The sequence below is a fragment of the Varanus komodoensis genome, unplaced genomic scaffold, assembly GCF_004798865.1.
Source record: "Varanus komodoensis strain SLA01 unplaced genomic scaffold, ASM479886v1 scaffold43, whole genome shotgun sequence".
In the NCBI taxonomy this organism is placed as follows: Eukaryota; Metazoa; Chordata; class Lepidosauria; order Squamata; family Varanidae; genus Varanus; species Varanus komodoensis.
In genome coordinates, this window is record NW_025335985.1 from 6,409,643 (window position 1) to 6,435,949 (window position 26,307).

The 26,307-nt window shown below is 50.0% G+C and overlaps 2 protein-coding genes across 3 annotated transcripts in view; one reads left to right on the forward strand and one right to left on the reverse strand.

Moving 5' to 3' along the window:
• FAM219A (family with sequence similarity 219 member A) overlaps nucleotides 1–383 on the reverse strand; it is a 55,414-nt gene extending 55,031 nt beyond the window's left edge. For both annotated transcript variants that reach the window (XM_044443922.1, XM_044443921.1), the window contains exon 1: nucleotides 131–383. In XM_044443922.1, coding sequence (XP_044299857.1) covers nucleotides 131–190 — 60 coding nt within the window. In that variant the 5' untranslated portion in view covers nucleotides 191–383. The remainder of the gene's footprint in view (nucleotides 1–130) is intronic.
• A 506-nt stretch (nucleotides 384–889) lies between these two features.
• DNAI1 (dynein axonemal intermediate chain 1) overlaps nucleotides 890–26,307 on the forward strand; it is a 125,785-nt gene continuing 100,367 nt past the window's right edge. The window contains exons 1-8 of the mRNA XM_044444008.1: nucleotides 890–993; nucleotides 5,821–5,865; nucleotides 15,895–15,993; nucleotides 18,423–18,503; nucleotides 21,407–21,533; nucleotides 22,679–22,797; nucleotides 23,791–23,910; nucleotides 25,705–25,764. Of these exons, the coding sequence (XP_044299943.1) occupies nucleotides 961–993; nucleotides 5,821–5,865; nucleotides 15,895–15,993; nucleotides 18,423–18,503; nucleotides 21,407–21,533; nucleotides 22,679–22,797; nucleotides 23,791–23,910; nucleotides 25,705–25,764 (684 nt within the window). The 5' untranslated portion in view covers nucleotides 890–960. The remainder of the gene's footprint in view (nucleotides 994–5,820; nucleotides 5,866–15,894; nucleotides 15,994–18,422; nucleotides 18,504–21,406; nucleotides 21,534–22,678; nucleotides 22,798–23,790; nucleotides 23,911–25,704; nucleotides 25,765–26,307) is intronic.

Consider the following 26,307-nt stretch of genomic DNA (forward strand, 5'->3'; position numbering starts at 1 on the left):
CGCCTCCCGGGGCGCCCGCGGGCAGGCCGAGGGCGCGGCCCCCTCGAAAGCGGCGGCCGGGCACGAACGAGCGCCGCACGGGCTCCGCCGCCGCAGGCGCAGGCCGGCCCGCCCCGGCCCCCTGGCTCACCAGCGGCTGCATCTCGGCGCGCACGGCGGGCACTTGGAAGCGGTCGATCTCCTCCATCATGGTGCCGGCGGAGGGTCGGCAGCCGCCAGGCCGCGCAGAGCAGGAGGAGGAGGGCGAGGGCGAGGAGGAGCGCGCGGCCGAGCAGGCGCCTCCCTCAGTGTCGCTGGGGCTCGCCCGCCGCCGCCGCCGCCGCCGCCTGCCTCATCCCCTCAGAGCCGCCGCGAGGCTCCGCTCCGGGCGCCGCGGAGAGAGGAGGGCGCCGTCGCCGCCGCCCGATCGCTCGCTCAGCCGCCGTGGTGACTCAGCCCTCGCCCCGCCCTCGCCGCGCGCGCACGCGCGGCCAGCCGGCCGGCCGGCCGGCACGAGCGCGCCGCTTCCTTCCGCTCGTGAGTCTCGCTGGCCGTCAGCGCCGGCGGCCGCCGCCCCGCCCCACCCCCTCTTTGAATATTCAGCAGCCGGGCCCCCGCAACGGGCTGGTTAAGCGCGCCGCTCCCGCCCCTCCTCCGCTGCCCTAGCCCCACCTTCTTATGAATTATTCATCAACAAGACCTCGTCCCCCTTCGCCGAGCAGTTTCCCCAGGGAATGAGGATCGTTCCATTTTGGTTCATTCGGGGGACAAAAGGGGGTGGGGAGACACATGGAATCGTCCCAGCACCGGCCGACGGCCTTTGCCGCCGCCTCCGCCTCCCTCTAGGGCAATGGGGCGGGAGAAAAGCCGCTTCCGGGCGGTTGCTATGGATGCCTGAGTCAACTTCCGGTCTCTGGAAAAAGTGAGGAAAACTTAAAGAACAGCAGGAAGCGGGGAGGCGGTGGCAGAAACGCTGCGGAAATGCCCGGGAAAGAGCTCTACAAGCGCAAGCAGGTAGGCAGCGGCCGGGGGCGGGTGACTGCGCGGCCCCTGTGCGTCGCCATCGCGGGTGTCAGCGCGCCCGTGACGTCCCCGCCGCCCCTCATTAGCTGGTGCCCCCTGAAGGAGACACATCTGTTTTCGAAATGAACCCCGTTTCCTTTTTGCCTCGCTGTTCGGTATAAAATGTAATCGGACGGGCAGAGAGATATGGGCATCAATAATGGTATTAATGTGCACTGCAATCTCTATAAAAATAGAGCCAGTGGAGGCATCAAAGCTGTAGGGGAAGTGGGGGGCTCTGTATTGTTCGCCTTATTTCCAGAAAGGCGGCTGTGCTCGCCTGTTATGGCGTCTTGGCTGCACCATGGCTGTCCTCCGAGGCATGTTTAGACACGGTGGGGGGTCCCTGTGGGAGCTGCAGGACGCCGTGCTCTTTGGACATCCTCAGGAGCGCTCTCTTCGCTCCATGCTCCATGCAGACTTGGGATCAGGTGAGCTTTTAGTGTTGAGTACTAGCATGGCCAGCCACCCCTTCAAGGAGATTGCATTGCTTTACCCCGGGTTTTCACTTTCAGTGATTGGCTCTGTGGTATTTTATCAAGATTTTATCTTTTAAACTGCTTTGGGATGTCTTGAAATGAATAGTGGTATAGTAATCCTCTGAAAAGTAAATAATAGGTCACTCATAATTTGAATTTTGCAGCTTTAACTTGTACAGTTAGGTTGTGATGATATAATGATGTTTCAAATAGGTTGTTGTCATCTCTACCCAGGTTAGGTAGAGAAACAGGAGAAGTATAAAGATCCATGTTTATAGAATCTTGAAGCTGATAAGAACACCAGAGGACATCCACTCAAAATTCCTGTCAAAAGGCAGGGCTTAAGGTTGCAGCCTTCATGGGAGGTCCCCTGTTCTGTACCCTGCATACTGAAGGCACAAGTCTGACAGTACAGTGTACATGAAGGTTATTCTCCAGCTTGTATGTGCAAGCAGGGGTGGGGTTGCTACTTGTCTGTTTTTTCATGGACACTGAGGATCTGAGGCCAGAAACAACTATTGCCCTGGGTGTTCAAAACCCAGCAATAATGGGAGAAGAGATCAGATGAGCTATGGAATGTATTCTTTTCTTCACCCAATCCTCTATTGCTGACAATTGACTTGCTTTCCACACAGTATCAGTACCAAGCAGGGCTCATGCTTGTGTTGCTTAGATTCACTGGGAACCCTGCAGGAGTGGGGAGGGAGAAGAGATTGGCCAAGGCAATGTTTCCTATCCAGTATCAAGCACTGCAGCCTTTTTGAAGGCTCACATGTAGAAATCCTAGGGCTAACGGTGGATTCTGAGCAGACCAAGAAATGTGAGCTACAGGCCATTCTTGCTGGCTCATCTTTCTGTGGCAAAAGGGCAATTCTCCACCAGTCATTCCAAGGGCTTCTTCACCATAAAGTTCCCTCTTAATGCATTCCTAAGTTATTATTTATGAAGAGTCTATAGTTAGCTAATGAGCAAATGTTGATTATTTGATCATAAACGTAAGTTTTAGAGATATTTTTTATCTCTCAACCCCATACATAATATTTTTATGTTGCAGTGTGATGCATATTTTATGGTTTGCCACATTCCATGCTGCAGATGTGTTACTCACCCTGAGCCCTTGTGAATAAAACAAGTTATAAATAGAAACAGATGAACGTAACAGAACTAATCATGATTCTACATATCACGAGTACTGTTTTCTTTCAAGATCAAACTCCAGGAAGCATATAATATGTCTAAATTACATTATTTTTGCCACTATTGAATGACCTTACTCCTAGGCTCTTTATTTTTACTCCACTGTACTTTGCTGAGAGTACTCTGGATTAAGCATTTTTGGGGCCAAGGACAGCTCATTTCAGACTTAATGGCTGGATCCCACCCCCTGTTTCATGGGGACATTTAATTTGAGGCATGCTTTCTGCCCATGCAGATTGGTGTCAGCTCTGTGGAGAAGACAGCTGTAGCTTTTAGGATTCTGTTGGGGCTGTCAGGACAAAATGAGTGAAAGCTTTGCCATAACATGGCTGCTAAAAGCCTGATGCTGTAAGATCAGATCAGGAATCCATGATGGCTCCCACATATGCCTCAGAGATGCTAACACTTGCCTGTCCTTTGGAAGTACACTCTTAGATAGAACATAGAAATGGAGTGAATCAGAAGGGGCCTCCCGGGCCATCTAGCCTGACCCCTGGCTCCAGCCGGCTCCACTCATGACATGCCCGCCATGTGCACGTCCAGCCTATCCTTGAACACCCGCACCGATGGGGCCTCACCCACCTCCCGGGGAAGCCCATTCCATACCCTCAGGGTCCTGACTGTCAGGAAGTACTTCCTGGCATCCACCCCTACATCTTGGTTCCCTGAACTTTGCTCCATTGGAATGTGTCCTACCCTCCACTGCAGGGGGAAAAACGGTCATGACAATGTCCTGAAGCTTCTTTTGGTATTGTGTGGCTTTAATCCCATTCAATCAATTTTGTTTTATTCTAATGTCTTATAAGTCTCGTCTAGCCTAATAAATGCATGCATAAAGTGCCTCTGGCATACCGTGCGCATGATCCCCCCACCCCTCCTCCAAACTGTCTGCAACGGCATAAAAGCATATTGGACCGACCCCCATCTTCGTAGTCCCTTCAGGGGCTGTCCACATGCCGCATGCATTTCCTGTCTGTCGGAATAAATGGTAAATGTTCTCTTGACTGTACATCCCCCAGCAGACTCTTTGGGTGCTTTCTCACTCCTGTCAGGGCCCATAAGCAGCCCTTCCCTCTAAGCTCTGCCTGCACCCCGTGCCTCTCAAAAGGCCCTTATGGTGCTGCTGCATTGCATGTAGAGTATGGGCATTTCCCACGCACTGGAGGAACAGCACAGGGGACTGCTCAGGAGATGGAGGGCCAGCTACCAGCACCTGGGTGGCGTGATGGGGGCCTGAAGCACTCGGGCTAGGCAGCTTGTGGCCCTTCACGCCCTGTGGCCCAGAACTCCCAGGAACTTCACCACAGGCTGTGCTGGGAAGGGCTCACACATCACCCATCCTGATTCTTCCTCATTGTTAGGGACCTCATAACAACAACAACGACAACAACCTTATGCTCCAGTGGCCCTGTGGGCCAAATGTGTTCCATCTGGAATCTCAGTCTGGTCCTCAGATTTTCCCAGACAACCACATGCTTTCCCTTAGCCCAGTTCCTTTCCTTTATCAGCTGATTATTAAGTGATTTTCTGGCTTTTGGTGTTTTTCATTTACATTCTTAAAGGCTGAAACATTGCTCTTAAGGCTTACTTACTTGGAACAAGTATTAATGTGTGCAAAAAACCTCCCTGTCTATAGAGAGTGGACAAATTTAAGTTTCTCTAGGCAAGAAACAGTTTTGATGGCTTTCCATTATGTACCGCCCACTCTGCTTGCAGTCCAGGGACAGATTATCACCTTACCTGAAACTGATGAGAACAGCACCAGAGGTTGTGGGTGGCTCTGCTTTAAGTGCTGTTCCAATGGAACTTTAATTCCCCTTTATCTGTGCCTTTGCTGTTAGGTTTCCTCCTGCATGTTTAAGACAAATGTACTCAAATTGATTTGATTGCTTCTTATGTCAAGTTAATTGAAATATACACAACTGCCCCTGACAATTAACTGCACTTTGCCTTGTCAATGCCATTCCTGCCAGTAAGTACTTTTATACATCAGGAGAGGGTGGTGGCAGCTGGGGGTTCTCCTGCTGTTATTGGCTGCCTGAATTGGGTCCAGATTAATCTGCACTGTGGAAATCACTTATTGATGTCCAAACTGTATTGAATTAGCTTGCAGTGTGCTTTTCCTGCAAGAGAACAATTATGAATAGAGTTCAATGAGTGTTATTTTTCCAGGTGAGGTAACTTCTTTTCTATGACTCACCTTATTGCAGAAAACCATCCGTGTCTTGGTTTTGTGAGCGATTTTATTGCTGAACCTTTCAGCCTTCTGTACTATCAGAAGTGGTTGTTGATCACCAATACCAGGCAGTATAGAATGTCCTCCTATCTGGTGTGATCCTGCTTCTGTTATTTCCTCCCATTTATTTTCAGGACAAACTATGATGTACGCTTCTCTTAGTAACATTCTGCTTTTGTTGCATTTAGCTTTCACTCAATCCAGGCTGCCTTGGAAATGCTTTTGTTTCAAACTGCTTTTATTTAAGCATATAGGTCATGGTTCTACTGAAGCTGTTCTTAATGGTCTGTTTTTAGATCTGGCTAAAAGGAAATGATTTTCTTGTTGTTGACTGTTCTTTTATGTAATTATTGTCTCTGCTGTGTTCTTTGCTATTAGCTGTAACATTGATGTGGGCTTTATAGGATTTTTATGTATTTGCCTGCTACCTCAAGGTAATATTTTCCAAACGGTTAGCTGCATTGTCGACTGCTGCCAAACTAACAATGAGTACATTTTGGAATCTTAAAGATGAGCATATTTATTTTAAGCTTTTGTGGGCATAATCCCCTACATCAAATGCAAGACACTGTCTGGGTCCTCGTACACCCGATGAAGTGGACAGTGGCCGCAAAAGCTTATGGCAGAATATGTGAGTTAATCTTTAAGATGCCACAAGACATCTTGTTGGTGTGAAAAAATACTGTCTCCAACCAGTGACTGTCTACAATACTTCATCCATCTGTTCTAGCAGATAGCACAACATAGGTAAGAGCCTTTATGAATATTTATGTGGAATGAACTGAGAGTTCTGCCTGAAATAGCCATGCTTGAAAACTGTTCCTAGTACCAAATGTATTGAGTTCACCCTTTTTGTCTTGTTTATAGAGCCAAATTGGACTCAGACCTTCCAAATCAAATTTAAGGAGGCGGGTAAGATACTTAGATTCTACTCGTTTTTGTTTTGAGTCGCATCAATGATTGCAGTGGGTTTCTTTCCCCAGGATGTACTACAGTCTTAGAAGAGAACTGCATTATACTTCTGGTGCAATAATAGCATCATCCTGAACAAAACTAAGTGTAACAGACCTCACTAATTTGAATGGATTAGCAAATGCTGTCTTAGTAATCAGCCATCTTTCCAGAATCTGACCTTTATGTTTCAATGCAGTAAAGATTTCCTAGGGAGTAAGCCCCAGCGAACACACTGAGATTTGTAGCCAAGTAACAGCACACCCTGGATCATGTTTAATTGAATGTTTGATATTCATGATCCTTCCCACCCCACATTTTTTTCTAAAATGTTCATTCAAACAAGCAAGCAAACCAAAATGTCTCAACGGGCTTTGAGCAACATCTTTGTCTGATTATTCTGCTGCTGAACTGAAACAAGGCCTAAGTTATTCTATTGACCTCGGGATCAACTGGGAGATACGTCGTACTATAGACCAGCATCTCTTCTCAAAAAGCCCCCCTTTTAACTGTTGGACAGATTATGGCTCATGTGTGACAAATCACTATAATATGAAGCTCGCAATGTACAACCAGGAATGCCTTGGAGGCTTGTGCCAGTCACATCATTCAGCAAGTGCAGCCTCCAGGAATCACGTGGCTTTGTGCTGTTGCAAACACTTGGCACAGAGCAGGTCTCCTCCAACCTGGTATCCTTCAGATGTTTTGGACTTCAACTCCCAGCGTCACCAATGGTTCTGAATGTGAGGAGTCTAAAAATATTGGAAAAACAGTAACTTGGGGAAAGCTCCTGTAGAAAGTTGCAGCCTAAAGGCCATGCACCAGAGTGTACAGCAAGCTTTCTGAAAGGAAGTGCAAGGACAGAAAGTGTGTGTGCAGAGGGACAATGCTGCAGAGTTCATTAACACCCCACCTGCCCTTTGTTAGAGCCTTCTGTGTTCGTTGAATGAGCACCAGCAGCCGGAGGCAGCATCCTGTGTGTCGAGTGGAGGGGGCTCTGACAGCAAGCCTGGAGAATCTGACTGTATAATTACTAGACAGATTTCCAGTCCATGCAAATTAGAGATGTACGAACCAGCAAAATTCAAGCTCACTTTAGAGCGCCAGACTCCATTTCAAAATTTCTTTTCACTCAATCCATATCGGAGTGTGGGTTGTGGCTTTTTCTTTTTGCATGAAAAGGGGTACGTGTTCTCATATATATGTTTTCCCAATGGAAGCATCAGTTGTTTGCACCTTCGAAATAAGCATATCGTTCCCCTATTGATTACAGCATATCTGTGTGCATCTTTCAAAAGTGCGCATTTTTCCAAATATGAGCACGCTGTCGAGTGCACCTTCGTTGTTCCGCGAATCACATGGCAAGCTTGTGTTAGATGAATGTGGCCTAGCCGTTATCAGTGTAAGAGGAGCACAAGCCCTCTGCTTTGCAGCACGTAAAAGGACCAGGTGGGCTGAGGGGCTGCTTGCTGACCATATCAGGATGCTTGACCAACTGACCGCTTTGCAGAGTTCACAGTTGGCGGGTGGCCAAATGGAGCTGATAGCCGGGGCATAAAAGTTCGCTGAACTGCACCACGAAGGTGTGAAGGCTTCTTTGCTTTCGGGCAGCAGCTTCACCCTTCAGCTGAAGCCCGCAAATGAAAACTAGTTTTGAGCCTACATTGTGTCTTTGCCTCCCTCTTGAAAAGACAAATTGGCCCAAGTCCTCTCAGGAGACAACTAACCGGGTGCAATTTACCCAACACTTGGAGTGCAGATTGCATCTGAGCTGGGTTACATCTAGAGCATGTGAACTGGGTAAATCGTGATCAAAAATGCATGGAAACACATTTCTCATACAACCCTAGTTCAAATGGGGTTGGATCACCCAAAAGTCTCCTCTTGCAATCATTTTCAGAATGGTTGGCTTGGAGGGAGCCCCACATGTGTGTGAGCCATAAGCCAGAAACATCCTTCGCTAATTTGGCCAACGTCTGTGAAAAAATCCTTAGGAAAGAAATGCCTGCCTCGACACCTTGTTTCATTACTGAAGTGTTCTTGCAGCTAGTGATAGTTTTCTAATTCTCAAAAAATACTTACTTTCCTGTAATCTAAACCTTTTCCTGAGGTTTAAATTACAGAAGGATGAATTCAGGTCAAGGAAGCTCATTTTCTTGCTTTTTTTTCTTGCTTTCACTGGATATCTGAGTGATATCTTTCTCCTTTTTGAAAACTAGCAGCCTTCTCTGGTTCTCCTTCTTGACCAGACTATTATCATCCTTATTCCCATTCTTTCTATTTTACTAACCTCCTCCTTGAAGTATACATGGCACCTAGAACTCAGCACTCTTATAATTTCCATGGCTGAGCAATGCAGGGCTGTTGCTTTCCAAAGAAAGGAGGAGAAGGAATAAAAGCTAGGTTATGAACTCATCTTCTGTTGTCCAAGTTTTTTGAGAGCTTGTCCTGTCACAGCACAGGCAGGAGGAGCAGGGTATTGTGGAAGAGGCAGTAGTTACGAAAAATTTTGGTGTTAGGGTTTGCCAAGGAAAAAACACACCTTGGGCACAAAGTCTGCAGTACTTGGACAGCTCTGGGTTGACAGGCTGCTCTGGCAACCTCCCGGGTAGAAATGCAGAATAACAGCCCTCCGTTGCCCCTGAATCCAGCTCTAGCTCTCAATCACCACATCTCAGACCATCATGCCTGGACAGAGGCCTAAGAACCTCCTTCGTGAGCAGCGTTCTGTTTTACATTTTAATGGATATGTATGTTGGATTTTTAAGTACCGTTATCCATTCTGAGAACAAATTTTGGGCTGAAATGTAAGCAGCAGAATATAATGAATTGATTATGGGGCTCTGGCAATGGAAAAGGTAAGTGTTTGGATAATGTGGAGTGGTAGTTTTGGATGGTCTGGAATGTCGCTTCATAGTTCTCCATCAGATCATGGGACAGCCAGGGAGGTGCAGGACTGAGAATTAGGAGTTCTGGGTTCTAGGCTGCCTCAGCCAGGGAGTTCACTGGGTGACTTTGGGCCAGTCACGGGCTCTCAGCCCAACCCACCTCACAGGGCTGTTGTTGTTGTGGGGATAAAACTGAGAGGAGAATTATGTAAGCTGCCTTGAGTTCCTTGAAAGGAAAAATGTAATAATAAATATATAAATCCTTAATATCCATGTGAACGTCATGCCTTTGGCTCATTTGTCAGGTAAGCCAGTCGAGCCCACAGTTTTGGTCCCTCCTGCCCCCTCCCAAGATGCTGGTTTAAGAAACAAAATACTTCCGGAAGTACATCAGCTTCCTTTCACCTGATAACTAAAGCACCAAGCTCCCTGTGGATGAAGGAAGCTTCATTCAGACCCAGAATACCACCAGGGCCTTTAGAGGGGAATGCCCTGTAACTGGGGAAGATTCCAAACCTCTGGCAGCATGGAAGGGCCGAGCGGGAGAGCGAAAGCAGCAGCAGCAGCAGCATGCCCCTTGCAGTGAGGGAGGCGTGCAGGCGTACTGTGCACACACACTCTTAAAAGGCGACAAACGGTAAGGAAATATAGCTCTGGTCCAATGCTCAGCAGCTTGATATTGGTAATTCCTCGGTTAGAAAGACCATTTCAGAGTTCAGGCTGTCTTTCAAAGAACGCGGTGCTGGCACCACTCCTGGCAGAGCAGAAGAGGGAAAGAGCGAGAAGCGCGCGTCCCCTGGGAGCGGAGGAACAAAGGGTCTGCTGAAACTTTTCTTTGCTGGGAGAGAATTAATGGAACAGCTCCCTCCCTGGAAAGAGGAGGAGAAAATGTGGATGTGGAATAAGGGAAGCCGGAGAAGCTCTCTGGGCTGGTGCTTGAAGTGACGGGAAGGCAGGCAGACAGGCATTGCGTGGGCTGCCGGAGGGGCAGGGCGAAGGGTCCCAAGCCACTCTGCAAGCACCGAGCAGCGCAGAGGCCCAAGGAGAACAAAGGAGGGGGCTCTGGGGAGGGGTGCCAGGTGGCAGGCTTCAATCGCACAGGGCAAGCCCATGGTGCCTTTGCACAGGGGATAAGACTGCTTTCCAGCGAAACTTCAGACCGTCCAAAACGGGGTCTGCCCGTCAAGATTTTTAAGTACACAGCTTGATCTCTTCACAGAGCCTTCTTTTTCTATATATATATATATATATATATATATATATATATATAAATCTCACACATCGGTGAAGATGTGCTTGGTGTTCACTCGGTAGTTGGTATTGGAGCAATATAGCATTTTTTGATACTTGCTCATTAGGCATTATTGTTAGGCATATTTACATGCGGCTTTGCATAGATGCAAAGCATTCTGCGAGTGCTGCAGGAAGCAAAGCTGTGGTGCGCCTGGCCGTTACTTGGCAAGTTGGGACGCAGCCTTCTCCCCTGCAGTCCTGGCTTTGGCGTCTGGAGGGAGGGTTCCCCAGGGACTCACGCCGTGCTTCGTGTGCATGCCGGACAGTGAACGGAGGGCTCCTTTGATCAATATTCCATTCATCCGTGCTGAGAGCAATCATGCATAGGAAGATCCAATTAGACCCTGGATTCTGCATCGGCTACATCCATACGAGGCGCAGGTCTGCGCGAGGCTGCTTGGAAAACTAGATTGAAAAGAAAGATTGATTCACTTGAAATTCAGCTCATGACAGAGTCAAGGGAAAAATATTACTCCAAGCCTCTGAACTGGTTTTAATCAAGAACTTTGTGCCATAATGAATATGAATTTAAATCCAGTTCCACGGTAGTTGGCTTCTCGCTGCTCTACGGGCTGCCAGGGTTGCACCTTCCATATGCGCATGAGGCCTGCGCATTGGGTACTGAGGCCAGAGCATTGGCAGGGCCCGGCCCTCAACTGGAGTGGGGAAGCGCCTGGAGCAGAGGCACCACAGGGAAGTGCGTGGAAGAGGCTGCTACTTTCTTGTGATGCGAATTACCCAGATGGAGTGAGCAGATTTAAGAGAGACATGTCAGACATTGCTGCAGAACTGGCTCTCTGGGATCACTTGCTCGTTAGGATTAGGGGAATTTGAGGGTCCCCCAGCTTGAAGTTCCTACAATTTTTCTCTTCTGACCTGTAAACCCAGTGGCATTGGCAACTGGGTCCTGGCTACAGGGTCCCTGGCTTGAGTTCCTCAACACCAGTCTTGTAAAATGACCTGCATCAGAGGAACTGCAGTAAAGCACGAAGTACCACAGCCAGCTGCGCACTGAGTCCAGGGCACAGCCAGCTGCCCAAGAGCCGAGTGTGGGCACCTGCACTGAGCAGCAGAGACACTGGAGAGCTCTGTAGCATCTGGGAAACCACTCTGAAGCGGATCTGCAACGAGCAGTTCCCTCACACAACTGGGGTGCTGTGAGGGTTGCAAACTGGGTATGTGTCTGGAAAGAGTTGATGGTTCCAGAATCATGGAATGGATTTTGCTATGGGTTGCCTGTCCCCTATTTTGTTTATCCCTATGCCATTTTCCCCTTCATAGATCCCTGCCTTGTCGTGGCGAAGGGGCTTGCGCAGCTCAATGAAGCAATGAGCTATGCCGGGCAGGGCCACCCAAGACGGACAGGTCATAGCAGAGAGCTCTGACAAAACGTGTTCCCCTGGAGAAGGAAATGGCAACCCACTCCAGTATCCTTGCCATGAAAACCCCATGGACAGTACCAAAAGGCAGAAAGATATGACGCCGGAAGATGAGCCCCTCAGGTCGGAAGGTGTCCAATATGCTACTGGGAAAGAGCAGAGGGCTAGTACTAGTAGCACCAGAAAGAATGAAGCGACTGGGTCAAAGCCGAAAGGACACTCAGTTGCCAATGTATCTGGTGGTGAAAGGAGAGTCCGATGCTGCAAAGATCTATACTCCATAGGAACCTGGAATGTGAGATCCATGACTCAAGGCAAGCTGGATGTGGTCAAACAAGAGATGACAAGACTGAACATCAACATCTTAGGAATCAGTGAACTAAAATGGACAGGAATGGGTGAATTTAATTCAGATGACCATCAGGTATGCTACTGCGGGCAAGAATCCCTCAGAAGAAATGGAGTAGCCTTCATAGTCAATAAAAGAGTAGGAAAAGCAGTACTGGGATACAACCTCCAAAATGACAGAATGATCTCAGTTCGCAGTAAAAGTGCTATACTCAATAGGCCAGCAAATTTGGAAAACTCATCAGTGGCCACAGGATTGGAAAAGGTCAGTTTACATTCCGATCCCAAAGAAGGGCAATGCCAAAGAATGTTCCAACTACTGCACCATTGCACTCATTTCACATGCTAGCAAAGTGATGCTCAAAATCCTACAAGCTAGGCTCCAGCAGTACATGGACCGAGAACTACCAGAAGTACAGGCAGGATTTTGAAGAGGGAGAGGAACTAGAGATCAAATTGCCAACATACACTGGATCATGGAGAAAGCTAGGGAGTTCCAGAAAAACATCTACTTCTGCTTCATTGACTATGCTAAAGCGTTTGATTATGTGGATCACAACAAATTGTGGCAAGTTCTTCAAGAGATGGGAGTACCAGACCATCTTATTTGTCTCTTGAGAAACCTGTATGTGGATCAAAAAGCAACAGTGAGAACTGGACACAGAACCACTGATTGGTTCAAAATTGGGAAAGGATTTCGGCAAGGCTGTATACTGTCGCCCTGCCTATTTAACTTATATGCAGAGCACATCATGAGAAGTGGGGGGGGGGCTAGATGAATCACCAGTTGGATTAAGATTGCTGGGAGAAATATCAACAGCCTCAGATATGCAGATGATACCACTCTAATGGCAGAAAGTGAAGAGGAACTAAAGAGCCTCTTGATGGGGTGAAGGAGGAGAGTGCAAAAGTTGGTTTGAAACTCAACTTTAAGAAAACTAAGATCATGGCATCCGGTCCTCTCACTTCCTGGCAAATAGATGGGGAAGAAATGGAGGTAGTGACAGATTTTATTTTCCTGGGCTCCAGGATCACCGCAGACGGGGACTGCAGCCAAGATATTAAAAGACGCTTGCTCCTGGGGAGGAAAGCAATGGCAAATCTAGACAGCATACTAAAAAGCAGAAACATCACCCTGCCAACAAAAGTGCGTATAGTCAAGGCTATAGGTTTCCCAGTTGCAATGTATGGCTGTGAAAGCTGGACCATAAGGAAGGCTGAGTGCCAAAGGATTGAGGCCTTTGAATTGTGGTGCTGGAGGAGACTCCTGTGAATCCCCTGGACCGCAAGGTGATCAAACCAGTCAGTCCTAGAGGAGATCAACCCTGACTGCTCTTTAGAAGGCCAGATCCTGAAGATGAAACTCAAATAGTTTGGCCACCTGATGAGAAGGAAGGACTCCCTGGAGAAGAGCCTGATGCTGGGAACAATCGAGGGCAAAAGAAGAAGGGGACGGCAGAGGATGAGGTGGCTGGATGGAGTCACTGAAGCAGTCGGCGTGAGCTTAAGTGGATGGTGGAGGACAGGACGGCCTGGAGGAATGTTGTCCATGAGGTCACGATGGGTCAGACACGACTTCGCAACTAACAACAACATGCCATTTTTCTGGAAGCTTATTCTGTCTGTCAAGGAATTGAGGGAGACTGATTTTCTTTTGCTGCAGTTCTAGCTAATTCTGCAAGAACAGCATTAACATCTCTCTGTCGAGTGTGTCACATTATCATTCTTCATATTTAAAGCATCTTACACAAGTGGCACTCTGAAATTACTTTCTTTTGTGGAGCCTCTGAGCAGTCAGTCTATTGTGTTATTGGAGTATGCATTCAATTATGACTAATTTAGGAACTGGACAGAACACAATTAGAGACCCTGAAACTGGCTTTCTTCAAATAATGATTAAATCTGACTGCATCACCATCCTAAATGGACATCTTCTATTTAGGAAGAGAAAAAAATCAGAAAAGAGCTTATTTTGGGAAGGAGTAGGCAACGATGTACTGCAAAGTGTGAAGAATGTGCCTTGAAATTCCAGAAAAGTCATTATGCTCACTGCAAATCCGGTCCTTGTAACAGTTATAACCTCACAAAATAGCACTCCTTTTTCAGTGTGCTACCATTGGCTTTACTTTCATGACAGTGAAACCATATCGGGGCAGCAGGGGTCGGAGGTGGTCTAATGAAATGTTTGGAAAGTCCAACATGATTTGAATATACACATTAAATTAAAATGTATTAGATAGTTGTTAATTTACTTTATGAACTGTTAAAAAGAAGACAATGTCAGAAGTAATGCTTGCTGCAGAAGTTGGGGGTGACAGTTTTGATAGGCTTTTTGCCCTACTGCCAGGCTGGTCTGGCTGAAATTGGTTTGTTTGATGCTCAGAGACTGTGCATCTTGATGAACAAGGCATTGCCTTCTCTTCACCTGTCCATCATAATTGCTCTTGATTAGGTTATTTCTTAGTTGCTGCAATTTTGCTGCATCAAATAAATGTTTGTAAAATTGGTATGTCAGTTGTTGCCATCCACTCTCCAATCTGCTTGGGGTTGTAATTTGCAGATTTGCTAAGGTCCCCTGTCTCTTGCCCCTTAAAGTTTTGCCTCTTAATGATGAGATGTTTAAAAATCAGACTTCTACTGAGTTATTATACTATTTTTAAATTAATGAGGGCACTGCTGATTCTTACGCCATTGAGTGGGAGGCCAGTAAAGCTGTTGTAAGGGGTCCAATTATTGCCTATGCCTCCTATAAGAAAAAAAAATGCAGCAAATATCTCTAAATAAAATGTCAAAATCTATTCTAATTCAGCTTGCCGTTTGCCCAGCGGCACAACTTTATCAGGCGTTGTAGCACATTATGCATTTATTTTCAGATGCATATGTCCCGGCAGAACTCTCTAAGTGGCTAACAATATGCATCAAACAGTACAAGTACGGGGGGGGGGGGGGGGAAGACAGGAGGAAATCAGTTTTTAAATCCAGGTTTCATGCAAACTGCAAAAGAGGACGGGCTTTGCCTGTTGCCGAAATGAAAGTAGAGACGACCCAGGCAGACCACCCTAGGAAGCCCATTCCAAAGGCTGGGGGCAGCCACTGAGAAGGCCCTTCTTCTAGACGCCATCCCTTTCACCTCTTTTAGGGATGATTCTCTCAGAGGAACCTCATTCCCAGATCTCAGCTGGCGGGTTAGGAGTATATTGGAAAAGACGGTCCCTCAAGTAACCAGGTCCCAAGCCGTTTAGGGCTTTCTCTGTCAAAACAGGCACTTTAAATCGGGCTCAGGCTTCAACTGAATTGAATAATTTTCGCAGCAGGCAAAATTTGCCTCAGTTTATTCATGAAGGCATATTGGAGACCTGGTCAATGCTCCAGTAAGATTCCAACATACCATTTTAAAAAGGAAAAATACTGAAATGTTATTTCAACTACTAAAGATGAGAATGACACTAAATAACCCCTTTCACAGATATAGTCCCACAGCGTTTAAAGTTTTATTCTGATTTGCACAGTACAGCCAGTGACACATTGGAGCAGGACATGGATTTCTGTGAGCGTGTTTGTTTCATGTTGGTCTGGTGTGGGCCGGGTCCAAAATGGCCGCCTGCAATCCAGGTGCCCTGGTGCTTCGTTTGCACTGGGACTGGGTTAGCTGACTGAAAGCGAACCGTTGCCTTTTCCTCAACTGGATATCGTCAGCGATGTGCCTTGCCCTCGAAACAGATGACGGCAACACGCAGCAGAAGGGGTGGGAACTGGCGTGAAGCCCACGGCCAGAGGCCTCATGCATGTGGCTTTGAGTTGTCATGCAAATGATAAAGGAACCAGGTACCTGCCCTAGGGCACCTAGGAGGCAACCCCCAAATTGCTCTCAAATTCTGGACAGGTTCATACTGAAAGCGATGCCGATCAGCGAGCCAGGTTGACCAAGGCCATTTAGGTGTATAAAAAGCAAAGCCCCGAATGAGACAGTAATCTGAGATTATGCCAAATTGAAAGGTATGTGTTGATTTTTTTGTCACTCTGGCAAAACAGAATCATTGCTACCTAGAACTCATTGTTGGTCTCTGTTCTTCTTGTTCCAGGATGAAGAAGGTGGTGTTGAGCTGGGAGAGGGGGCAGATGAATGGACACAGGCCAAGACATTAATCAAGCCCCCAGACCAGCTGGAGTTGACAGATGCTGTGCGTACACTTGGACTAGAGTCAAAATCTGTTGCAGCCCGTCCAGGGCTGGTTCTGGACGATCCAGTGGCCCCAGCAGGGCCTAGTGTGCTGCAGATGCAACACTGGATGTGGATAGGATAGGCCCCAGTTGAAAGCACACAGCAGATACCTCCAATAAGAAATAAACACAATAGTCGGCTCTTCCTTTGCTTGGATCAAAGCTCACAGACCAGGAGGAGTACTTGGCGTGGCTTATGCACCACAGTAAAGCAACACGACCAGGCAGGGGTGAAAACCTCCACACGGCTCAGGAAAGTTGTGTGGAACTTGTATGCAGGAAGCACAGGCAGCGCAGAAGCCCTTTGGGGCTTCTGGATGTCTTGGAGAGAGGAGGCCTCCACACATTCCATTTTGGAGCAATGCCTTTAGGACTGGAATGCCCATGCGGCCCTTTAAAGCAGCAGCTGCCCCCAGCTCAGAGTCAGGCTCCCCCGTGTTTGCCCTTCCCTCACTCCCCGCAGCAATGGCCGCTATTCTTTTTCATTCGTCTCCACACCCGGTTGGTTGTCGGCACGTGTGTCTTCTCTCTGAGGACTTCATTCCTGCTTTACTGGCGTGCCTGACAGAGGAACTCCTGGCACCAGCCCCGGGACTGCTGCCCCTGCTCTGTGGGGAAGGGCTGTTCCGCCCCCCAGTCCTGGGGGCCCGGCTGCTGCGGTCCCCTTCCCTAGCCATGCGCTGCTTCCCGTGCCTCCCGTTCTTGTGCACGTTTAGCCTGCTCCCGAGTATGTAGAGTTGCGATGCAACAAGCATGTTTGGCAAGAGAGCGTGAAGGGCCTTGCACAGCTCCTCTCAAGTTACAGTTTGCTTGTCATGAGCAAATGCTCCTCCATGCTCTCGTGGCCACAGATCCAGCCATTTCTGCTTAACTTTTCCGAGTGCTCTGGAAGTCTGAAGACACACCTGTGCTTCTTTGGAGTCTGCCTGTCCTGAACTTGGATGGGGCACCTCTAATTCCCCCCCCCCAACCACTTCAGGTGCTTGTTGCAAAGCGATGTGATGATAATTGAAGCAAAGCATGTAAATCGGCTTAAGCGCGTCCGTCACTTTCCAGGTTCGGCTTTGGTTATTAAACATTAAGGGAAAGCAGCGCGCGTGACCGAAGCTGCCACCTGCTGTTGTTCCACTCGTGCCAGTTCTCTGGCTGACAGCAGCTTCCAAGGCTGCACACTGACATTTCCCTTGATTTCTCCTGCTATTAGTAGCAGGGACCGACCCTGGAGCCTTGTGTTGGGCGGGCGAACCCCTTGAGTCCCAAGCACCTTGCTGGGCCTAAGCAAGCCTGTTGGAGGCGGTGGGTCACGAATAGGCATGGTGACGCACTGGTGGCCCATGGGCCTCCGCAGATGGCGTTTTCACACACAGGTGCACCCGTCCCCCAAAATTACCCTTCCCACGGGGCCATTAGGCTTTTCAAAACCCCGCTTTGTCTCAGCGGAGGCATTTAAGAAGCCCAAATACAGTGTGCATGCGCATCTGTGTGTGAGAGAGAGCAGCATGAGCAGAGAGTGTCTCTTCCTTGTGGAGCCATCCCTTATCACCTGATCCAAAGAGACTGCCCTGCCTGGGCGGAGGGGCAGGCCCTGGGGAAGCAGCTGGGGCAGGCTCAGGGTCCTAGTGGGCTGGAGTTTCCCCATCCCTGGTCTAAAGCACCTGCTGTCTTGCTGGGCTGCGAGCTTTCCTGGTAGGAACCGAAGCGGAGTGTGGTGTATTGCACAACCAGGTAAGATTGTTTCCACAACTTTTTAGCTCTTGTGCCATGAGCTCGTTTTAATTGGATTTGCTGAAGGAATGAGCCACACAACCTTCCCTTGAGAACACAAAGCATACAACCAAACTGATTTGCTCCGTTTGTTTGCACAGCAGAGGTCATACTTATCCAGCAGGTGTTCTTTTGTTAAGAGTTGCTTGGTAGTCAGGAAAAAAACTTTTACTGACAAGCACATGCAGATGACATTTTGTAGAAGAGAAAGGCTATAGGCATTACTCATTTTTGCATGGTAAATGGGGCAATATAACATTTTCACATTTATTACTGAAAAGCAGATTTCCTGCACCTGGTAATTATACTGGGGAAACTACTTGATCGGTTCAGTTCTTCCCATTCAAGAAGAACCTTTGTTTTTCTCATAGCAGAAATGTAGCAGGGGGGAGTTCTGTTGTATGAAGACCGTGAAAAACGATGCTCATGTGAGCTCTATGATCTCAGCGAATGTAAATAATCAGTATTACAATTTTGTAATAAAAATATTTCATTTTGAGAAGTCTCCTGCTGCTTCTGCAACAGTTCAGTGTAACACAAATTCTGAGGAAGAAATACAATACGTTTGAACTATTTCTGAATGCTCCCCTTGTAGAGGAGGCTGAGTCAGTCTTTCTTGCCACAGGAACTGAAAGAGGAGATAACCCGCATTCTGACCGCCAATAACCCGCATGCTCCACAGAACATCGTCAGATACAGTTTTAAAGTAAGTATCATTTCCTTTGCTGAGTTCCGTGAGCGATGTGAGTCTTTTGTTCATAGGAGGTTATCCTGATTGCTGCTTTCAAATTAAAGAGGCAAGAGGATATAGATGCTTTATATGCAATAAAAAAGCTATAAATGTTTAGATATTCCACATACTTGGACTGCTTTTCTTTGGCTTTAGGTAGTTTACAGACAAAGACAACGAAGACTAGAGTTAAACAAAAACTTACAGTCAGGGACCCGATGGCAAACTTAGCACCCACAAATAGTGATGCCAAACAGCCTCCCTTCAAGTCAGCCTGTGGAAACTGCCAAAGAGTATTTTTGGCTCCCAGATCGCTGGCTTGGGGGCAGGACGTGATGGAGGGAGCGCCTCCGAAGGAGTGTCATCTGCCGTGGCTGCCCAATTCTACACGTGGAAAGCTCTGTGGCTGGGGAAATTAGTGTCAGTGGTGTCCCCACCAGGTCCCACAAAGGTGGGGACCTGAAACAGGGCCTTTGGGGTGGGTGGGGGGAGAATGCAGACAGTTCAGTTTGGTTCAAGTTAGGTCCGCAGGGCTTGTAGGAGAGCTTCCCACCACCCTATTGGTTCCAACAGAGGAAAAATCAAAACAAAGAACTCCATGAAGCTGAAAAGGGCCCAGCAAACCCTCCAGCCCTCTGGGCAGGCTAGGCCAATACGAGTCTTCAGGGCCTGGTGTGAGCAGCGGGTTTTCTTCACTTCCCCGGTCCCACTCAGGATCGGACTTGTGCTCAGTCTTGCAGCACCTCTGGAAGGGCGGAAGGCAAGAGTCGCTGCTGACCTGAGCAGGAGAACAGCTGGAGAGCATTTGCAGTGGAACCTCCAGCACGTTATCTCTAGGGAAGTCTTACAGTTAAGCCACTGTCCGTCCCTTCCGTGTGGCACGAATGGGAGGCCTGGCCCTGGCATCGAGGGCCTTCTTGCAGCTGGTTCCCTTCTTGATTCTGCAGTTGGGTTTTCACATAGGCTATATTTATTTTCATTTTTTACTTTGTGCCATTGACATTTTCTGAGGGGTTTAAATAGAAGTTAAACAAATCAATAAGTATATTAACATAATTGATCACCGGGAAATGAGAGAGAGCAGCTACTTGGGATGTATGGACATAAGCCCAGTCAGAGTGCCTGACGCAAGAGAATAAGTTCTTTCATTTGCGGGTAGTCAAAGCAGGCGGAGAATGATTCATGTCATTTATGAGAGTTCTGAAAAATGTGTTCTTGAGCGATCAATGCCAATTTTTGACTAAATTGCAGCAATTAGTTACTAGATGGATTCAAAGGTCAGTTTCAAAATCTCAGCGGATGCTCAAGGCGAGTTTGTAATGGAAAGATATACACAGGTGACATTGCAGAACACAAAAGGCAGAAACAACCTTCTGCTTTCCGTGGGCTGAGGCTCAGGAGTGGCTGGGCTCCGGCTCAGCCTCGTGGCACCCTCTGCTCTTCCTTCCACGCCATTTCCGGCCACCTCTTTTCCACGAGCTTTGCTGCGAGCATTTGTCTGCCGGTGGAGCCCCGTTGCCCCTGACTCTTGTTGGAGGTTCCGAGGCACGTGCCGGGGGGCAGCCCCAGTTTATGTGGGGCAACAGCCTTTGCCATTTGCCCTCCTGAACTGAGTGGCGCGCCTGCAACAGAATTCTCCGTGCAGGAGCCGACTTACGTGGCCTTCCTGGGGCCTCTCTGCTTTGGCACTGAGTGTGCGTGGGCACGCACCACGTGTGCCCAGGTACCTCTCTGCCAGGTTTCACCCCTGCCCACCCCCAGGGCTACCGCAGCTTTGCTAAGGGGGCCAAGGCAGTAACATGGGATGAAAAGCAAGTTCAGAATGCCGCCTCCGCCTAAGCGTAGGCAAATTCTCATTAATCCCAAAGCTAGGTCTGTTTGCTTATAGGACACGTATACCTTACCTTTCCATTTTGAAACGATGTTCAGGAGAGCTTGCAACAAATTAAACATGAGAAAATAATGGTATAAAATTAAACAGTTCCATAAATGAATTAAAGCCAAAGACAGATGTCCCAGGTAAAGCCAACTAAAGCAATGGGTCGGTGCACAGAACATGAAAGGCATAATGGCGCAGTCAGGTGCAGCGTGGCTCTCAGTGTGGAGAAGTAACTCGGCAAGGGCTGCGCCGGCAGAGCCCCTGGCCTGGCCCCCGGCTCCTCCGTACGTCGGGCAGTCCCTGGGGCCCAGCAGGAAGCAGCCCTTCCTCCCGGGAGCAATCGAGGCCCCTGCTGCCCAAACAGATGCAGTTGTCCCCCGTCGTGGACTGCGGGTGACCATGGGGCTCCTCCACGAGGGGTTCTGGCCAGGCAGCGAAGTGAGAGAGGCAAGGGCGGAACTGGAGCCAGAGCCAGGAGTGCAGGGACCCAGAACTGCTGCAAGGCGAAGGCAGGCAGGCGTTCCAGTCCGGAGCAGGGCTCCCATGCAGGGGGCGGGGGGCATGGCCAAGGCATGCTGCACAGACCGGGGAGCTGGTCTGGCTGCCAGCGCTTTATGGGGTCTTGCGGATGCCCCGTCCGGCTTACAGAGCCAGCAGATTCTCTTCAGGCTGGAGCTGGCGGCATCCGTCCCCTCAAGGCTTCTTCCACCAATTGATCAGGAGCACTGGAAGCCGCTTAAACCCAGCCAGACTCTTGGCCCCTCTCGTTCATAAGGTCTGTTCCCAAGAACTCAGGTGAAGGTCTTTCCCAGCTTCACCTGGAGAACCATCTGCCTGCAAAACAGCTGCCGTGCCGCCGAGCCATGGCTCTGCCCAAACGGGCTCCAGAGGGTCAGCAGGGCGGCCAAAATGTCGCAAGAATTGCGCGCCCGGTTTCCTTGCGAGTGTGCTGGAGTCCCTCCTCTCCTCTCCTGCCCTCCCTTTGCCTGCCTCCCTGCAGGAGAGAGCCTACAGGCAAACCTCGGTGGTGGAGCAGTTGGCAGTCCATTTCTCTCTCTGCGGGAACCTGGTGTTCAGAGATTCGGACGAGGGGCGACGGCAGAGCATGAGGCAGAGCACGACTGCCGGTGGGTTTGGGGAGCCGGCGGGCGGGAGGAGCCCCCACTGCCCTCTGTGGGCCGCCGGCATCAGGAAGGGGCCCCAGCCCCGGCGTCAGAGTGCTCGGGCCGCGCCCTGAGCGGCTGTCTGGTTTGCCATGGCTACTGTGGGTGAAGAGACCGCAGGCCGGGCTGCTGGGAAGTGACTTCCCCAGCCCTGAGCCGGTCCTCTGTGGGAGAAGAGGAGCAGCAGCAGCTGCGGCCACTCCGCCCCACCCCTTGCTATCGCAGGCCGACCACGGCAAGGGCATTCCTCACAGAGCCCACAAGGCGCGGGGTGGGGCGTAGGGAGGAAGGGGCCCGGCCCGGGGGGAGCCCTGGCGTCCGCAGGCCGGAGCACGGACTCCGCGGGCCAGAGGGTGCCCTCCCGTGGACTCAGCACTGCGCCAGCGACGCCTGCTGTCGGTCGCAGGGGAAGCGCACCTGCGTCTGGGGCTGGGAGTGTTGTGTGGAGGTCTGTGCGTTGCTGTCCGTCGAGACGTGAAGAGGAGGCCAGTCCGACGCCTTTGGCCAGCCTGCCCCCGCAAGCCAAGGATGCACACCGGTATTAAGGGAGTCCGGATTAAAAATACCGGGAGCCTCATCTTGCTTGCTCTTGCAGCCAAGAGTGCCTTTCGTTACCCTGAGAGAGACGGGGAAATGCATGTTTCGGTCTCAGTAAAGACCTTTCTCCCTAGATACCTTAAAAGTAGTCCCATAGCCCTCTGTGCAGGAAATGAACTCCACTGAGTTCAGTGGGTCTCCCTGCCAGGAAAGTCAGTTCAAATATGCAGCCTATGGAGGTCATGCAAATAACTAGAGGCAAAGTGCTCTCAGTGTAATTCTGCGTGGTGCCCAGGACCCAGCGTGAGAGGCGGGTTTTATCGACTTGGCTGGAGGGGGCAACCGCAGCACAATTAAGGCTATCGAGAGGAGCCAGCATGCTTCCTTTGGCTCCAGCAGAGGAAGGTGGGCCTGCAGGAGCCCCAGCGCTTGCTCCCACCCTGCGCGACGGCCGTTGCGTTTGCGGAGCGGAAGCCAGAGACATCCAGCATGTCCATTTGGATGTGATTCGGCCCCAGCTGCTGGGAGAAGTCTCTTGTCCTGGCTCGCCATCTTTCCCCGTTTGTTCTCAGCCATGGTCCCTGTTTCATCGACTGTGGTGGACTTTGAGGCCTTGGATGCAGAACTTAAAGAAGAAGCTGAAGCGGAAGGCGAAGGCGAAGGCGAAGGCGGAGAAAAACCTGAAGAGCCGGTAACACTTCATGGTCATGTGCAACTGCTACTGTGTGTGTGTGTGTGTGTGTGTGTGTGTGTGTGTGTGTGTGTGTGCACGCACGTGTGTGTGCGCGTGTATGTGAGGAAAATCAGAAAACCAAGAAAAAGTGAGATTCTGTGTTCAAGTTCTATATGCCTTTGTAGCGGATGGCCATTTCCAGAGCATTCTGCATGTATACGAACTTTGGTGCGTGCACCAGAAGCTCCTGAAGCATCAGGCTCTGAATTATGCAGGAACGTGCCCTGGGCAGGGGCTGGATGCTGCTCCCCCTCTGGCTGCACAGGAGGCACCTGGGCAGGAATTTTGGGAGCCCAGCTGAGCCACAGGAGCAACTGGTCAGGGACTGGTTGCAGGGGGAAGACAAGTGAGGAAGCGAAGCAAGGGCAGCATTTAACGGAGCCCTTCCCCGTCCTGCGGCCTGGGACAGGAGGCTGGGCAGCTGCGCGCGAACCTGGGAGCGTGGAAGTGAGAAGGGGGTCCTGGAAGCCAGGGAAGAGCTCTAGGCTGGAAGGGTCATTAGGGCCTCCTTGCTTTGCCAGAAACAAGGAGTCTCTGCAGGCTAAGAGTAAGAACAGCTGCAGACCTACATGGGTCCATAGAAATCTCGTCAGTACAAGAACTCCACCCCGTTTTGGACTGCAGAGTTTTTCTTCAGGAGAAAAGGCATTACAGATTTGAGGACTAAGAAGCTGAAATTTGTGGCACAAAATGTGAAAAGTGCATTAGCAAATGCCACTGGCGGTTTTTTCTTTGGCTTTTGCCAGAATGTTCTTTCAGCCTTCCAAGATGAAAGGTACAGTTACTGCTCACCTTAGGCTGCTTTTGTCAGAATGGGGAGTCACTCGTTCTTCAGGCTTATTGTGGGCCCTGCTCCACAAACCCCCCCTAAGCCTGCAGATGCCACCACAGCCACCTGGAAAAGCATGCGCCATCTGGTCCTCACTTCCAGCCCTGTTTCTCCTGCTACAGGCCGCTGCCCCAGAAGAAAAAGAAGAGGAGCCGCGTCCCCAGCCAGTGCAAGAGCGAAAGCTCACCAACCAGTTTAATTTCAGCGAGAGAGCTTCACAGACCTTCAACAACCCAGTGAGGGTAAGCTGTTCCATTGCCCCTGGCATATGTCTGTGTCTCTCTGGACCCTGGAGTAGCTGCTGATGGGAATGAAAGATGTTGACCAGCTTTTGCCTCTAGCTCTGAGGGGCACAGTGACAGAGAGCTGTTCCGTTTCTGTGCAAGCTTTCTGGTGCCCTTGAAATCAATCTGGTTGATGAAACTACAGCATTTGTGAATGCCTGGGGAAGAAAGAACACCATGCCTATTATTTCAAGTTCTCTGTAAATCTGTTGCAGGAATTCTCCCTTTCTCTTTCCAAAGATGCTTCAGATTTCAAGAGCTGTCCTCCATTTGAAATGGAGATTTTTGGCAAGCCACAAAGTGTACTGCCTGGAATTTGATCGTGCAGGTCCGTTGTGCAATCGGTGCCCTTTCAGGGATTCTGCCGCGCAATCGGTACCCTTTCTCAAGCAACGTTTGACAAGCGGTTCAAATGTGAGCTAGGGAAAGGTTTTCAGAATCGCCTTTCTGCGTCCAAGGACCCAGGAGAACATAAGGGATCGCTTTCTGGATCAGCCTGGCATTCTGTCTTAAGCAGCCAGATGTCGCAGCAAATTGGACGAGCTGGCAGGATAATTGATCTCGTCCCTGTTTGTCTGCAGCATCCGATGGTCAAGTTACTGCTTCTGAGCACGGTGGTTCCACTTAGCTGTCCATTTAGCCACGAATGTCACAAGAATGCTAAAATGAGCTACAGGGCAAAGAATCTTGGGGAAGGTTTATCAAACTGGATGCGGCCTAAAATTGAGTGGCAAGATTTAAGGGCGAGACATCCTGATACGGGTCAGAGGCTGAAAGGGTTTTAGGGGCGGCAAGGAGTTGCGGGAGGCCTGTTGGCATCTCTAACTGGGGCAGCAGGCAGGGCCCCCAAAACGGAAGCAAGGCGTGGGTCACCCTGGCTCCGGTTTGTGCTGAGAGGTTGATTTCAGGTATGGCGCCGTGTCCTCTTGCTTCAGGCAAAATGTGGGGTGGAGCAGGCTGTAACTGCGGATGAGCAAGCCGTGGTACGGTGGGATCACATGTCCCACAGCCAGCCCTGCTGAGCTCAGTGCAGCTGAGTCTCAGGGGAGCGAGCACGCCAGTGTTGCCTCCGCGGGATGCCAGTCCTCATAAAGTGCTCTGAAATGGAGCGAGGAAGAACCGCGGCGCCAGTCTTTTCCTCTGGGCACAGGACGCCGCCTGGCCCTGCCTCCCACTCAGAGACCAGTGACCAGGCACCCTGCTTCCCTCTGCCACATCCTGCTAAATCCGGGTGGTGCAGGCCCAGCTCCCGGCGGGTGACTGGCTGCCTCTTCCTCAGCCGCACACTCTCCATCCACGCAGGCCGTTTGCCAGAGACCTCAGGTGGGGAGGTGAACACTCCCTCTAAAACAGGTGAGGGAGAAACAATTCTAAGCTTTCCACAAAGGGCTGTACAGTGCTAAAAAGTGCATGCTGCCGTTCAGGTTACATCATTCCTGGGACAGAAGCAGTCACTCTTTACCTGAGAGAAACGTGCAACCTTTTTATTGAACTCCGTGTTTCTTCTGTTCTAAATCCTTCTGTTTCCTGCACGCCGGCGTTCGCCTCAGCAACAGGCCGGCCTTCCTTGGCAGATTGCTGGGAACCCCCAAACCGTGCAACTCCCTTCCCTCCCTCAGACAGATTTGGGTAAATCAGCATTACACTTTCCCTGCGGGGTTCCCCATTCTGGCCCTTTCTGGCAGGCTAAACATACGCTGCTTTTCTGATCTGCCAGATTAACCGTGTGCCACTCGAAATCCTTTCTTCCAGGAGCGGGCGTGTCAAATGGAGCCCCCGCCTAGAGCTACTTTCTCCGCCACTGCCAACCAGGTAACTGCTCTCTCCTTGGTGATCTGCGTTAACGCCAGCCGTGCCCCAGTGGCCTGGGCACCTCATCCCTAAAGTCCACTGGTGTTTGTGGACTGGCAGCCTTGAGGATTGTGGGGCCAGAGCAGGTGGCCAGTTGTGCATTTCCCGAAGGCTTGAAATGCCTGCAGTGCTGCTCCCTCGTTCGCTGAATGCCAGTTGCCCACCGCCTTCCGGGACAAGCGTATCCGTGTGTGTGCAGAGGCAGGTCCCACTGGATACTGAGCAAATTGCTCCCAGGTAAATGCAGCACGTGGCCCTCCATGCTTGGAATAAAGGCATTTGCTCCCCAGTGTTTCAGCAGCCCGGGGAACGGCGGGCAGCCTGGGGGACGACACACGTAGGCCCCTCTCCCTGGCTGGTGCTGCAGGCGTTGTGGGGATGCTGGTTACAGCAGCTCCCGAATGCGTCCCGGGCACAGGGGCTGCTCGTCCCTTTAAGCCGCATCTTAGAAACAATAGCACCGTTTAGGAGAAGTGACCCTTGCGGATGGATTTCAACCAGTCA